At 34.0% G+C, this 14765-nt stretch overlaps 1 protein-coding gene across 1 annotated transcript; it reads left to right on the top strand.

The window, feature by feature from the left end:
* On the top strand, positions 1-12746 carry LOC128550048 (G-protein coupled receptor GRL101-like). The gene is made up of 5 exons (XM_053527979.1): positions 1-1102; positions 2020-2159; positions 3063-3114; positions 3649-3887; positions 5788-12746. The coding sequence occupies exons 1-5, from the start codon at positions 37-39 to the stop codon at positions 5938-5940; spliced, it is 1650 nt and encodes a 549-aa protein (XP_053383954.1). The 5' UTR covers positions 1-36; the 3' UTR covers positions 5941-12746.
* The last annotated feature ends 2019 nt before the right edge of the window (positions 12747-14765 follow it).

Below are 14765 nucleotides of genomic sequence, written 5' to 3'. Positions count from 1 at the left end.
GAAATAGAAGTTAATTCGTTCCGATTATTTAAAGATATGACGATTCTGGATTTAAGTGGTTTATCTTTAAGAAAAGTTGCTGAAAATACATTTCAAGGAATGTCTAAACTTCAGGTTCTAAATATTTCTTACAATCAAATCAATACAGTCGAGGGTAATGCCTTCAAAAGTTTACAAAATCTTCAAATACTGGATATGCAACATAACGTAATTTCAGTATTCGGAAAAGATTCATTTGCCGATTTAAACACTCTGTCATTTTTGTACACCGATTCTTTTATGTTTTGTTGCATCAAACCAGCAAGTTTAGACATAAATAATTGTTTCCCATCACCTAATGATTTCTCTTCTTGTTCAGATCTAATGCGTAATGAAGTATTGCGAGTATTTATTTGGTCTGTAGCTATATTCGCCTTTTTCGGAAATATTCTATCATTTGTATTTCGCTTTCTGTCAGAACGTGACACTTTTAAGTGTGGGTATGGCATTTTGGTCACTAACTTGTCGGTGGCAGACATGCTTATGGGTGTGTATTTGTTAATTGTATCAGTTGCTGACGTAACCTATAGAGGGCGATATATTTGGAATGATGTTTCATGGCGAAATAGCACGTATTGTTCATTTGCTGGCGGGCTTGCCATAGTTTCAATAGAAAGTTCTGTGCTCCTACTCACAATGATCACATTGGACCGTTTCAAATCGATCAAATTTCTGTCAGGTTTCACAGCGTCTTATGTCCTGGTTTTGTGTGCCATTGTTTGGATAACTGCCATTATATTTGCTGTAATACCTATCCTTCCTTTGGAGCAAATGAAACATTATTTTGGAGAGTCGTTCTATTCCATATCGGCTGTTTGCCTTACTTTGCCATTGACAACCGAACGTGTGTTCGGCTGGGGTTATTCGGCGGGTGTGTTGATTGTCTTCAACTTTCTGTGCTTTGTTTGTATCGCCATTGGTCAATGTTATATTTACATAACCGTCAGAAGAACCAAAATTATGCTCGAAAGTCCAGATCGCCGAATCGAATTCCAAGTTTCACGAAAGCTGTCGGCAATTGTGATAATTGATTTCCTGGCATGGTTTCCGGTTTGTGTTTTTGGTAAGTTGCATTTTATTGCGCTGTTCAAGTACTGAAAATTCTCGACTGGATATTGAAAAAGTAAATTGTAGACATAAATCGTCATTTATCAGGTCAATAAAATTTTAACTTTTGAAATGAAAGCATGTTTGATTATCTTTCTGTTAAATGTTATTTTAGTAGTCCTTTGGTACGGTATTTACGATGTTATCTTTCGTAAATCGAACACCTATTTGAACTGTACTTCAGCTTTGATATCAAGTTAAAACTCGCTTATCTTTTAAGTCCAATCCCGAAAACACGTGTGTAAAATATAATTCTATGTCGAATATCTCTTATCTGGAAGTAAAGCGCTTGATCAATTAAAATTCAAGGTAGAGAGCTTCAACTGCATATGAGCCGCGCCATGAGAAAACCAACATAATGGCTTTGCGACCAGCATGGATCCAGACCAGCCTGCGCATCCGCGCAGTCTGGTCAGGATCCATGCTGTTCGCTTTCAAAGCCTATTGTAATTATAGAAACTGTTAGCGAACAGCATGGATCCTGACCAGACTGCACGGATGCGCAGGCTGGTCTGGATCCATGCTGGTCGCAAACCCACCATGTTGGTTTTCTCATGGTGCAGCTCATATGAAGAATTACATGACGTTGTTAGTGATAAATTACATGACGCCACAAACTGCTATCACTATTATGTAACAGCAAAAGTTATACTCCAAAATATGTCTCGTTCCAGTCTTATCACTTATATCGATGCAACGGTCAGCCATGTAAAAACTGTAATATAGTATATTCGTTTGGGTTCCACTTATACGAAATTCAATCGTGTCCAATCTGATGACAATAATCGATGTCTACATTAAATCACCTTAAGAAAAAGTATTGAACAATAAGTATTACTTTAGTATGACTTATGTGTTAATACGGCTTTTCAGGAGCGAATGCATTGTATGGGGGAACCGTTAGCGGTGATGTATACACATGGGTAGCAGTTTTTGTTATGCCCCTGAAGTCAGCTTTGAATCCAATCTTATATTCGTACTCGACATTCAGTAACTCTAAGTTGGGTCGCAGGGTAAGAACGTTCTCTATTCAATGTTTTAATTGCATTAAGTTCATAAAGCTTCTTAACGTATAAAGAATAACCGGAATAAACGTTTTAGTTACAAAACTAGGTGAAATACGATATATTTGTATACCATATGAAACAAATCTATAGTAGTACGCTTTAACTGGAATTTCTGTTTGAAAAGCAAAATATGCACATTTTCAAAAATGTCAAACTTATTTCAAATGCAGGATCATAATGATAATGTATACAAACATACATCACCCATTAAATATTACATTGACCTAAAAATTGTCGTAAGGTTTAGTCCTAGAAAATTCAGATAACACTTATATCAATTACAAACAAAATGTTCAACTCAACAAATACAAACTTTCTGTATCCACTTCTCCACAAAAAGCATATCAAGTGGTATCTTGAAGTACATATCGAATATCGGTAGCTGTATTTAAAGTCTTATATTCCGCAGTATCTATCCGGAATGCGTTTATATAATGTTTGTTTGTTTCTTGTATTAGCTCACCAACTTTAATCATGTTCCTTATAAATAGCTTTCATTGTCCCTTGAGTGTTATTTCTGTAAACAAACGTATGAATGCAACATTGAAAAGAGCAACTCCATTAGAAAACCAACATAGTGGTTTTTGACCAGCATGGATCCAGACCAGCCTGCGCATCCGCAGTATGTTTGCTTTCTCATGGTGCAGCTCAGATGATATTTGCTAGAAAGCAAGTTAAATTGCGTAAAAACAAGATCCTTCCCTACTATTTATTTACAACCATTTCCTACTGTTGTTTGTCGTTGAGTGTATTCAAATGTGGCAGGGACAATGACTAACTGATATTTCAAGTATTGACCCAATGGCCATATTTTGTCTTGCCGCTAATACTTTCATGTATTTCTTTTAGATTCTAAAATGCCTTGGATTTCAAACCACTCGATTTTCAACGGGAAAGCAAGGTTTGTATTATATTGTACACTCAATAAATAACTACTAAGTTTTGGCCTTGTAGAGGGCGAAAAGAATCATTTGAGGTTTTCTTGTAGCTAATAGACATAAATTATCTATTTAACCATCCTAACTGATCAACCAAACGAAAAAATGTTACTGTATTGCTGTAAGACCATTTTGTTTAAGAGAAAACATCTATGGTACTTGATTTATGTAAAAATATTTCCGTGTTTGCTGTTAATTTATATTCCTTGCTGGTTTAAATATTGATTCATATTTTCATCGCTATGCGATTTTTTTTTATAGTCAGCTTTCCCCGGTATGTTCATATATTTAATGATAAACTTATTTTTGATATCATGTTGAAATAATGGAATATATCTTTGGAAGTAAAATTCATCTAGTGTGAGATTCAAAAGTGATCAGATAACTATATATTAACTTCCTAATAAAGCAAAATAATATCTTATGTATTTTTTCGGGTAGTTTATTATGTATAATTAGTATATCTAGCGTAAGCTGTTGATTCCCTTCTAAAACAGTTTCAGAACACCTACAAAACGTCCGCCAGGTTTACAAAATGGGATGTCTCGTGTTGCACCAAGAGAAGAAAAATTTGTCACTCAAGGAATACTTTACGTCAGCACGCACTATTCCAATAACGAACCTGATTATTGTGACGGCACGTGTAGCGTTTATTCTGGACAAAATACATGATATGGGCCTGATGGTAGGCCGCTTTGGAACTGACCACGTCATGGTTAAACCCGGGATAAACAAGGTCAGTGTCATAAAATGCTTTAAGAGAAGCAAAGTATGGGTTAAATATTTATACCTCAAACCACGGATTGTGTAGAGACATATTGACCTTATGCGTTCGTTTGTCAGTCAAAAGGTTAGTCCAGACGCGGTGATTTACACCAGACTTCATAAAAGTGACTATTGACTAGCCTATTTTCGATATTCTTTGATTCATTGATTTTCAGTAGAGTTATGCCCTTTATTCGTCCAAGTTAATGATTTAGTCAAATTTCCACAAAACATTACTAAAGTGATCAGTAGCAAGCTTAATTGTGTATATCATCGGCATGTAACAATTTATTGAGATTCAGCCGAGTTGTGGCTACTAATGACTATTTGACTACCTAATGTTTTAGCTACTTGCCTCATATTATTGGGCGGATTTCCACAAAACCTTACAGGAGTATTCAGTGACATGCCTTGCTGTGCATATCATTGGCATGACAAGTGTTGGGTGTTTAGTTTCAGTGATTTGTCTGCGGAGTTATGGCCCTTGATTTTTCGTTGCTTACAGTGGGTATATGTACACACTATGACACATACCATTTCTGAACGTTAACACATAGCCTGGGAATCCAGTCTGACAATTTCTAACTTTTTTTCTACCTGCAAATTGACAGCCTGGGGAAACCTGTTTTCCGACCGCAGCGCCACATATATTACACCCGAAATATGTTGGTGTTTGATAAAGAACGATAACTTCTGAAAGCAATAATCCATGGCTAAAAATAGAAACGGAATTCTCACGGAAAAGACAGATCGGAATCCTGTACTTCCGAAGGTTTCCGAACATTTCCGGGACATAGACAAATACCATTTTGTACATCCTATAGCTTTTCCAGCAAGTTGTAACAACTTTAAATATGTCAACATAAACTTAAATTTGCGTCATAGCTATCAAGATGTTATATTAATGCAGAACTAGTGATCTACGAAAATTACCGAATATTCGGCAGCATTGCCTCGTTTTCGTTTCATACAAGAGCAAATATGATCACATGTTAATTAGTCTAATTATAGAAAATCGATAATCAGCAGTGACATGGAAACTCCTTCAGATTTCCCCAGGCGTTGATAATATCAGAAACTCCATGAATGCCAATTAACACTAATTAGCGCAAGTGGGATCTTTAATGCATAGATATTAGGTATGATTTCTTCTGACAAAGCAAAAATATTATCGACGGCTTCCCAGGCTAGTTAACACACTGCTAGATCGTACATATGCATATTATGGGTATACTACATTTTTATGATTTTCAGCAGAGTTGAATTGTCAAATGCTATAATGTCTGTGCACTTCTCCTATAGCACTGATCGGAATTATTTCGGGCTTTACAGGAATAATTAGTGTCAAACCTAGTTGTGTATGTAATGTTATTCTTTTTTTCACAGGAGTTATGACCCTTAATTTGTGGTCTTTTACGATGTCTATAAAATAATTGACGTTTTCCGTGTACCTAAAACAGTCCCTAGTTCCGGTTTGATTTTATGCCTTTTCGTATCAATTGAAAAATAAAGCTTCGAAATCATAAATTTTGGCCTCACAATACATATTATAAGAATAGTAGTGTACTAGTTCTTTGAATTATCTATTACGTTGCGCTGGTACGTTTCTTACAGATACAATTATCAAACTGCCTAGTCCAGATGCAGTTTGACGACCGTTACCGTTTTGTATAGCATTAAAAAGGCAAACAACTTATACCGAATGTCACTCAGTTGTGTGGTTCAGTTATATGTCATAGGAATGTTTCGATAAGTAACAAAACTATTTCTTCTCCTACGTCTCCATTTAACATGTTTGATATTATGGTTATCATTATTTTATTTGCTCTCTGTGTCTATTGAAAATGAATGATTTATGTACTTCTTTACAGACAATTTCAAAACTCGTTATTAAATGTTTACCACGAGAAGTAAAGAATGAAAAAGAGAAAAGCATGAATATTGACGATTTTGGTCAAATGTTAGGATGGATGCTGAAACGATACAATGTGCAGAAAGTAGGGAGAACCGAATACCCTAACTAAACGAAATCGTATATAAAAGGATAGAACAGAACTGAAATCTTTATACATTCTATCTTTTTTATATCTGGATGTTTATTAATATTGTTTTCATTATTTGTAATTTTGAACATTGAACTATTTTAAAATTTATGTTGTTTTGTGCCGGTGTTACTTAAGACATAAAAGAACATGTTCATAATTATGTTATGTCTGTCTAATACAGGACTACAAGTGTTTGTCTTGTAAACGTTTATTTTATTCTGCTTTGTTCTTATTAAATTGTGTGCTCCGTGTTGTTGGATTTTGTGATGTGTTTGAAAGGTCAAAATTATGGTTGGTGTCTGTTTGGCGTCCGTTTTTCTTTTAAGTCATAAACACTTACCCTTCCAAATTTCTATAATAAGAATATGCAAATTAAGCATTGTCCGCTCTCTAAGTCAAACAGGTTTCACCCGATCTTCACCAAACTTGTTGTCAATGTTTGAGGGCGATATCTCGGCCAAAATCCGATAAAAAAGCCAAATCAGCCCAGGCACTCTTGGATTATGGCCCTTGAATTACTTGAAAAACTGCGAATTTAGCCTTGTCCGCTGTCTAAGACAAACAGTTTTAATCCAGTCTTCACCAAACTTAGTGACATTTTTGTTGGCATAATATCTCAGCCAAGTTCGATAACCAGCCAAATTGTTTCAGGCACTCTTAGATTATGGCCCTTGAATTACTCGAAAAACTTTTTTATAATTTATTTTTAAATATAGTCATCACATGATACATATAATTACATATCTAGCTAAATGCTACAAAAGAACTATAACAAATTACTTTTTTAAGTTCTCAAAAATATCATTTGCTGTATGTGATGAAAGTTTTATAGTTTGCAACAAAATAAAAAATGAGAAATAATTTTCTGTAATAATAAGTAAAAAAAACTTGGAATAGAGAAATTTTTGTTTTGTCATTTTTTCTTTTGTTTGTCGTCAAATTTTTGTTTTGTTTTGTCGTTTTTTTTGTCGTCTCCAGTTTCTATTAACTTACACCGTTCTAATTATAAATTAACTGTCAAAGGAATATGTATATAGTTATAAAACATGCATACACCTTTTTTTGCCTTTAAATATGATTCTTATCTACTGTTATTTTAAGCATGGACCATTTTCTTTCGTGCTAGTTCATTTTACCATACATGAAAGCTATTTCCCTTTCTATACTGTTTCTTATTTTCAAATAATGCATGAATAATGGAACTCAAAACATGGAACTCCTTACTAGTTTTCATTTGAAATATATAATACTTCACCAAATAAATGATAACATTTAATTCATTATTTTTCACATTATTTTGCACAAACAAAAACAAACTTACACTTTCTATATAAAACTTTGCTTCAACTTTCTTTTGTTTAAGAAATTTAGTTGTTCCACAAAAGTTGTCCCAGAATAAATGCTCTAAGTTTTCAGGCTGCATATTACAATAATCACAAATGTTTGTAAGGGATATATCCATTCTAAATAATCTTGTATTTGTTGGCAAGATTCTTTTGATGCATTTATATTGAAAATTTCCGATTTTTGTATCTATTGTGGCTTCGAAAGGTTAAGTATATAATTTTTTCCACTCAATATTGCTTCTGTTCAAAATATTTTCCCACTTTTCTTCAGACTTTATTCTCGGTTTTGGTGTATCTTTAATCTGCCTGTCATACAGGAATTTATTTGGCGTTTTCGATGTACAAAGTTTTTCTATAAGGTTTTCCCTAGGAGAGTTCATATCTTCGGTTTTAAGTTGTTCTTTGAAATGTGAAGGGATACTGCTTATAAGTTGATGATACTTTAAAAAAACCTTTATTTTCTACCTCATATATATATTTAAAGATTTCGAAAGAATAAAAGTTATTGATTCCGTAATCAAATAAATCTTTCACATATTTGATACGTTTATCATACCAGTTTTTGAAAAATAAAGTTTTGTTTCCATTTTTTATCTTTGAATTGTTCCATAAAACTTGTTTGCTAATTCCTTTTGACCATTTTGTTCTCTTTACTCTTTGCCATGCAATAATGACATCAGATAGGAAATCATGTGTTTTACCAATTTTATGTATGTCACTTTCATTTATATTGCTTTCAAAAACTAGTTTTCCTACTACTTTTTCCAGATATTTTTCATAAAAAAACTTCCCATAATTTGCTTGTTTGATTTTCATTAAATCTTCTCACCCAGCAAGATTTGATGGCATTAAGAAAGCTGTTTAAATCAACCATTTTGATTCCTCCTTTTTCATAGTCCAGTTGCAATATTTCCCTTTTCATTTTTTTTTCTATCCCATATAAAAGTATACATGGCTTTTATAATTTTTAATTGTTTCTATTTTTGGACTTTGGAGAATTATAAAAGGGTAAATAAGTTTTGGCAATGCAAAGGTCTTCATTACTGTAACTTTTCCAAGGAGTGTTAGTTTCCTATGTTCCCATTGTTTAAGACAGTTTTTGAAGCTGTTGAGATTTGGCTCTAGATTAATATTAAGGTTCATTTCTGCATCATTTGTAAATGTCATACCAAGTGTACTAGCTGACTCTGATGTCCAGGAAAAACTTTTCTCCTGACACAGTCTAATGTTTATATTAGCTAAAGAACCTACCGTCAGATTTGTTGTTTTTTAATTGTTAAGTTTCAATCCCGACGTGTTTTCAAAATCCGAAATTACATGAACTAGTTTTTCGAAAGATCCTGGCTCTCCATTATTTAAAGAAGTGCATCGTCAGCGAATAATGTTTGTTTTAATTGCTTTTCATTTATCTTTATTCCTTTTATATGTTCATTTTTTTTCAATATAATTTGATAAAAATTCAATACATATATGAACAGCAGAGAAGACAGGGGGCATCCTTGCCGCAACTCATGTTGTATTGAGAAATTTTCAGATAAATGGCCATTATTTATTACTACACTGCATATATCATTGTAAAAGAGCCTTAACCAATCGATAAATGAGTCCCCAAAGTTTAAGTGATTAAGACATTGAAAAACAAAATCGTGGTTTAAACTATTAAATGCTTTTTCGAAATCTGCAAACATTAAAATACCAGGTTCATTGTGTGTGTTTAATTACTCGAAAAACTGCAAATTTAACCTTGCCCGCTCTCTAAGTCAAACAGTTTTCATCCGATCTTCCACAAACTTGCAAATAATGTTTGTTGGCATAATATCTCAGCCAAGTTCGATAACCAGACAAATCGCCTCAGGCGCTCTTGGATTATGATCCTTGAATTACTCGAAATTTGCGAATTTAGATTTGTCCGCTCTCTAAGTAGAACAGTTTTCATCCGATCTTCACCAAACTTGCTGGCAATAATAGTGGGCATAATATCTCGGCCAAATTTGAAAACCACCCAAATCGCCCCAGGCATTCTTGGATTAGGGCCCTTGAATTAGGCCAAGTTTGATGACGGGCGTATTTTGTGACAGTCTGCCACTCTTGTTCATTGTTATTCCTATGATTTTCGATGCCAAAATATATGATAATAAGATGCATTTAAGACGTTTTGGATATCATAGCATTATGCATTTGAAGACAATTGTCCACGTGAAGATTGTTGTTTTCCAGATGTTTCGAAAATGAAGATTTTTTGGTTGTTTCTTTTTTTCTTTGTTTTGTATTACACTTGTTTTATTTTGTTGTCGTTTTTCTTTTTTTAGTCTTAATTATTGTTATTGTGCTTAAAAATATTATTTTGTTGTTTCGTTGTTTCAGTACAGACCAGTAACAGGAAATTTTGATTGATAATTAAACTTCTGTAATTTGTAAAGTAGTTTACTTTTATTATTGATTCTACTGTGTATTACTGATTAATGAGTGTTTTTATTACTTGTCTATAACTGAGTAAGAATTTAAATCTTTGTTTGAATTTAACAAAAACTTACAATTATTGTACAAAAAGTTACAGTTTCATTGACAGAATATTTGTCAGTTTTTCTTTTATAAAGTTTTTGTTTTATAAACCGTATCTGTATGGCTCATGGTGAGCTTTTGTGACCAATTGAGGTTCGTCGTCCATCGTGCTTCGTGCGTCTGCCAACATTTTTCTTGCCTGAACATCAGTCGTTTCATTTATGACTTGATTTAAACCAAAGATAAACACAACTTGTAAAACTCTAATATCTTGGTTCCTTTCATGTATCAGCCATATCTCAGAGTTACAGACCCTGAAAGAGCAAAAAAATGTCTATTTTTGTCTTGTCTGCGCGAAAGTGGTTTTATTCATGAATTTGTTTTAACAAAAATTGCACACAACTTGTATCACCTAAGATTTCGGTTCCTTCATTGCACCAGCCATATCCTAGCTATGGCCCCTCCAAAGTTAGGGCAAAAATGCCTATTAATGCCTGTCTGCACGATAGTGGTTTTATCTGTAATTTGACTTTAACCAAACTAGCACACAACTTGTATCACCATAAGATCTCGGTTCCTTTTTTGAACCAGCCGTATTCCACCACGGGCCCTGAAAGAGAAAATTCTTCTTGTCCAAAACCAAAGGTCCTAGGGCTTTGATATTTATTATGTAGCATTATCTAATTGTCCTTTAAATACGCTGTTAAAATTACCCACCTAGGGTTAAATATGGTCCCGCTCTGGGGTCATACGATTTATATAGGTTTTTATTAGGAAAAACTTTGAAAATCTTTTTTTCCAAAATCACAGAGAGTAGGTGTTTGATATTTGATATGTAGCATTATCAAAGACACCTCTACCAAAATTAATTGCTCAAGTTATCTTCACAGGGTAAAATATGGCGCCGGCCTGGGTTCACATGGTTTGAATAGGCATGTATAGGTAACAACTTTAAAAATAATTTTGTCCAAAACCACAGGGCATAGGGCTTTGATATTTTGTATTTAGCATCATCTAGCGGTCCACCTTAAAAGATAATAGGTAAGCGTAGATTTCTCGGAAGCACAGAGCATCAAAAACACAGCCCCAGAGCCACGCGATTGCAAACAACAAAAAGACGCTGTAATGGAAAAATATTTCAGACGGGTTGCTTCAAACATCCAACAAGTACATATTAATTCATGCTAAATATTGATGGAGGGGAAGGAAATAGTAAATGGCGAAATAGGGTCGGGGAGGTTGGGGGGGAGGAACCCGAACCCGAAGGGGAAATCTGAACAAGGACGAATATACAAGGGAATGCCGTGTTCTTTAGAAACAGTCGCACTACAAAGTAAACCACAATGGCGCAGACACTCATGTACCGAAGATAAACATACAACTACGATCAACTGAATAACGTAGAAAAAGATTGTTCAAATTGTCCTCTTAGGGTCAACTATAGCCCCGCCCTGGGGGTCACATTATTTATATAGATTTATATAGGGAAAACATAAAAATATTCTTGTACAAAACCGCATGGCCTAGGGCTTTTATATTGTATGTAGCAGTGTGTAGCAATACTTTTCCAAGATTGTTCAAATTATCCCACTGGGGTTACAACTGGCCCCGCCTCTTTGGCACATGGTTTAGATAGACTTATAAATGAGTTTAGTTATTTAGTATTGGGCATGCCCTAATGGTCCTCTACCGAGATTGTTCAAATCATGACCCTGGAGGCAATATGCCACACACAGGGTTCCCTTGTTGTGCATCTTCTCGTCCAGAACCGTAAGGTTTAGACCTTAGATATTTCGTATTTAGTATTGCCTAAGAGTCAGTTATCGGGTCTGTTCAAATAACGACCTTTGGGAAAAAATTGACTGCGTCCTAGAGTCAACAAGTTTGACATTGGCTTAAATAGGGAAAACCTTTAAAAAAAATCTTAGCTGAAACCTTAAGGCCCAGAGCATGGATATTTGACTTGTGGCATGTTCTAGTGGTTCTCTGCCAAGCTTATTCAAATAGTGACTCGGCCACACTCGGTTGGTCCATTGTATTGAAGCAATTACAAAAATGTTTGGACCATAAGCAGATTTTAATACTCATCATCAATATTCTAAATCATGAACTACTGACAAACTTTCTTTTTAGACCACATTTATAACTTTTGATACCGATTTAGTGTTCTTAGTCCTGACCTACTGACCATCTCCAATATTCTAAATCTTGAACTACTGACTTACATTTTTGTTTTTGAAGCTATAGCAAAAGGATTTGGACCACCTGTATAATGTTCGATACAGATTTCTTGAATAGTTTTTAGGCGCGAGCTACTTTCCTATTTTTGAAGGTACAGCATAGAAATCCGGACGACATGTATAACTTTTGATACAGATTTAAATACTTACCTTTAATATTCTTAACCCTGACTTATTGACCTACTTCTTTTATAAAGCTACAGCAAAGAGATTTGGATCACCTGTATAATTTTTCATAGATTTCAGAAGTTGAATAATGTAAACCATGACCTACTGACCTATTTTCTTCTTTCCGAACCTTTAGCAAAGAAATTTCATCTAGCAGGAAACAAAACTTAGGTGAGCGATTTAAGGCCATCATGGCCCTCATGTATAAAAACACTTACTATACTGAGTTATTATGGTAAGATTCAAGAAAATTGAAAACACGTCTGCCTCATACGGCGACAGTAAACGATTTGTCGACTTACTATACATACTCGTATAAACTCTTGTTTGTTGTTAAACATGTTGTTGCTGTTGTTAAGCATACAAGAGACATCCAGAGGAAAAATATAGAGCACGGGTGGCTTCTAAAATCCAAAGAAAGAGAAGTCGTTATCAATTTAATTAATGATGTGTTACGAATTATCTTTGTGTTGTGTTTCTGGTGCATAGAGTCATTGTATATGTTTAGTTTTAATAAAAGTGAATGTGCGTCTATGTTCTATGTGTTTATTTCTGCCTTTTAAACAACGATTTGCCAATTAATTGTTTTTTATCAAAATGTTATAGTTAAAACGATATAATACGATAACTTACACAAGCAGATGGTTGAATATTTCGAAATGACACTAAAAACAGAGTTGCAGTAAATATTTGTAAATACATGTACAGATAAATACATGTCCCATATATCACTGCTAACATAGACTTTCGGATATGATCAATGGAAGACGTGGATTTAATCGTTCCCGCTATTTTGCGAACTTTTTTGAGAATTATAGAGCTAAAACAAGTTAATATATAAGGATCATATGAAGACTTTCTTACACAATGAAAACGGATAATGGCTAAATACGCAGGAAACTTTGCACCCCTCGTGGAGAAAACAATAGATATCACAAAAATATCTAGTTATCTGAGCAGTGCAATATCCACAGGGAGTACATTTTACCAAACAGGTGAACCGTCTATGCATGAAATTCTTGCTACTATGACAAAACGAACATTACATTTGACATGATAATAAATATTGGACCAAAGAACAATAAACTAGATGGCATCAATAAATCGTCAGAACTCCAAGCGGCTATGTGTGATGTAACGGAGGCCCGTCTCCAGTTTTTAAAGTACATCAGTATTGACACTGAAGCCAAACTACTCTACAATAAGTTAATATTTAGCAGTCGTGCGTATACTGTTTACGCTGATAATTTTTACACAATGATGACAACTTTCCTCAAAGACAACTTGAATTCGGATCCAGAGAATATCTTTATATAAAAGGGGTATTTCAATGGTAAACGTAATGTGGTGTGCGCTAAAGGTAACCACTAAATGTGAAAAATAATATCACATGAAATCAAAATAGCGCTGTTGCGCATGTGATATTTAATTACGGATAGTATCACATGCGCAGAAAAAAGTACGATATTGCGCATGATATATTAATTCACTGGGGAATATGATATATCTTTCAAGCTAAACTAATGGGGAATTTGCATTGGGCATTTTATGAGGTATTATAAATGTATGTATAACACAACAATTCTACACTAGGGTAAAACGATATAAAGTGTTTATACTATTTGTAGTGCAATATAACAGTCTCTAATAATACATAGACTGCATGGCAATGTACTTCGTGATTATTACATTAGTTTAAGGGCATATATGTGATACATTGATGGGACCCAAAGAAAGATAAAATATTTGAATGTTGAGAAATAGATATACACTCGTTATAGGTTAATTGCTTGTCTTGGTGTAACATTTGATATTTGTAACAAAGAAAAAAGATTTCCAAATGTTTTAGAAATCTGTTAGGTGTATACGATCAAATCTGAGCTAAGAATTACATCCTTATAAATGCCACTACTGTTAAACCTGTTAATAAAGGTCACCATTTTAACTTATCGTTTAACATTAAATGCTAAGATTTAACAGTGCAAATTTGTGTTAATCAGTTAGAAAGAAATAAAAAGAATAAAAGAAATAAAGAACGTTGAGGCACCCTTCCCCCCTGAGACTATCTTACCCCTTTTGCCGGATATCAGTGCCTAGAACCTAACATGGTACGCCCAGACGGACTGCAGATAGAAGTTCCAACCCCCTAGATAATGATATCATCACTTATCTTTCTAAAAAAATACCACTCACTTCAAAAAGAGTTGATATAAATAAATGGATCAACGTATGTGACGCATAATTCTCGTGAGTTACTGTAATATCCTGATATGAGAAAAAAACATATACATGTATAATGTATTTCAATGTTACAACATCTATATATGACGACAAAATTATGTTTGCACATGTCGTCGTGAGAGTGAAATAAAGCCATTACAAAATGTTGAATTACACCAAGTCTACTGCAATACACCTTCGACGGTGACGTCGTTTTAATTAGAAGACGTTGGTCGAATTGACTTGGTCTGTTATAGGTAAAGAAAAAAAGGAAAAGCTATAATGTGATAAAAATAATCTTTCATTTGACTGATAAGAAATGTTTGTA

Source organism: Mercenaria mercenaria, chromosome 17 (genome assembly GCF_021730395.1).
Source record: "Mercenaria mercenaria strain notata chromosome 17, MADL_Memer_1, whole genome shotgun sequence".
Taxonomy (NCBI): Eukaryota; Metazoa; Mollusca; class Bivalvia; order Venerida; family Veneridae; genus Mercenaria; species Mercenaria mercenaria.
This window is presented reverse-complemented; position numbering and strand designations above follow the sequence as displayed.

What these genes read in the sequence shown, in the direction of transcription:
- LOC128550048 (XM_053527979.1), top strand. Translation starts at nt 37, where the DNA reads ATGACGATTCTGGATTTAAGTGGTTTATCTTTAAGAAAAGTTGCTGAA. An exon ending in GTTTCCGGTTTGTGTTTTTG is followed by an intron (nt 1,103 to 2,019) that starts GTAAGTTGCATT and finishes ACGGCTTTTCAG; the next exon opens with GAGCGAATGCATTGTATGGG. An exon ending in ACTCTAAGTTGGGTCGCAGG is followed by an intron (nt 2,160 to 3,062) that starts GTAAGAACGTTC and finishes TATTTCTTTTAG; the next exon opens with ATTCTAAAATGCCTTGGATT.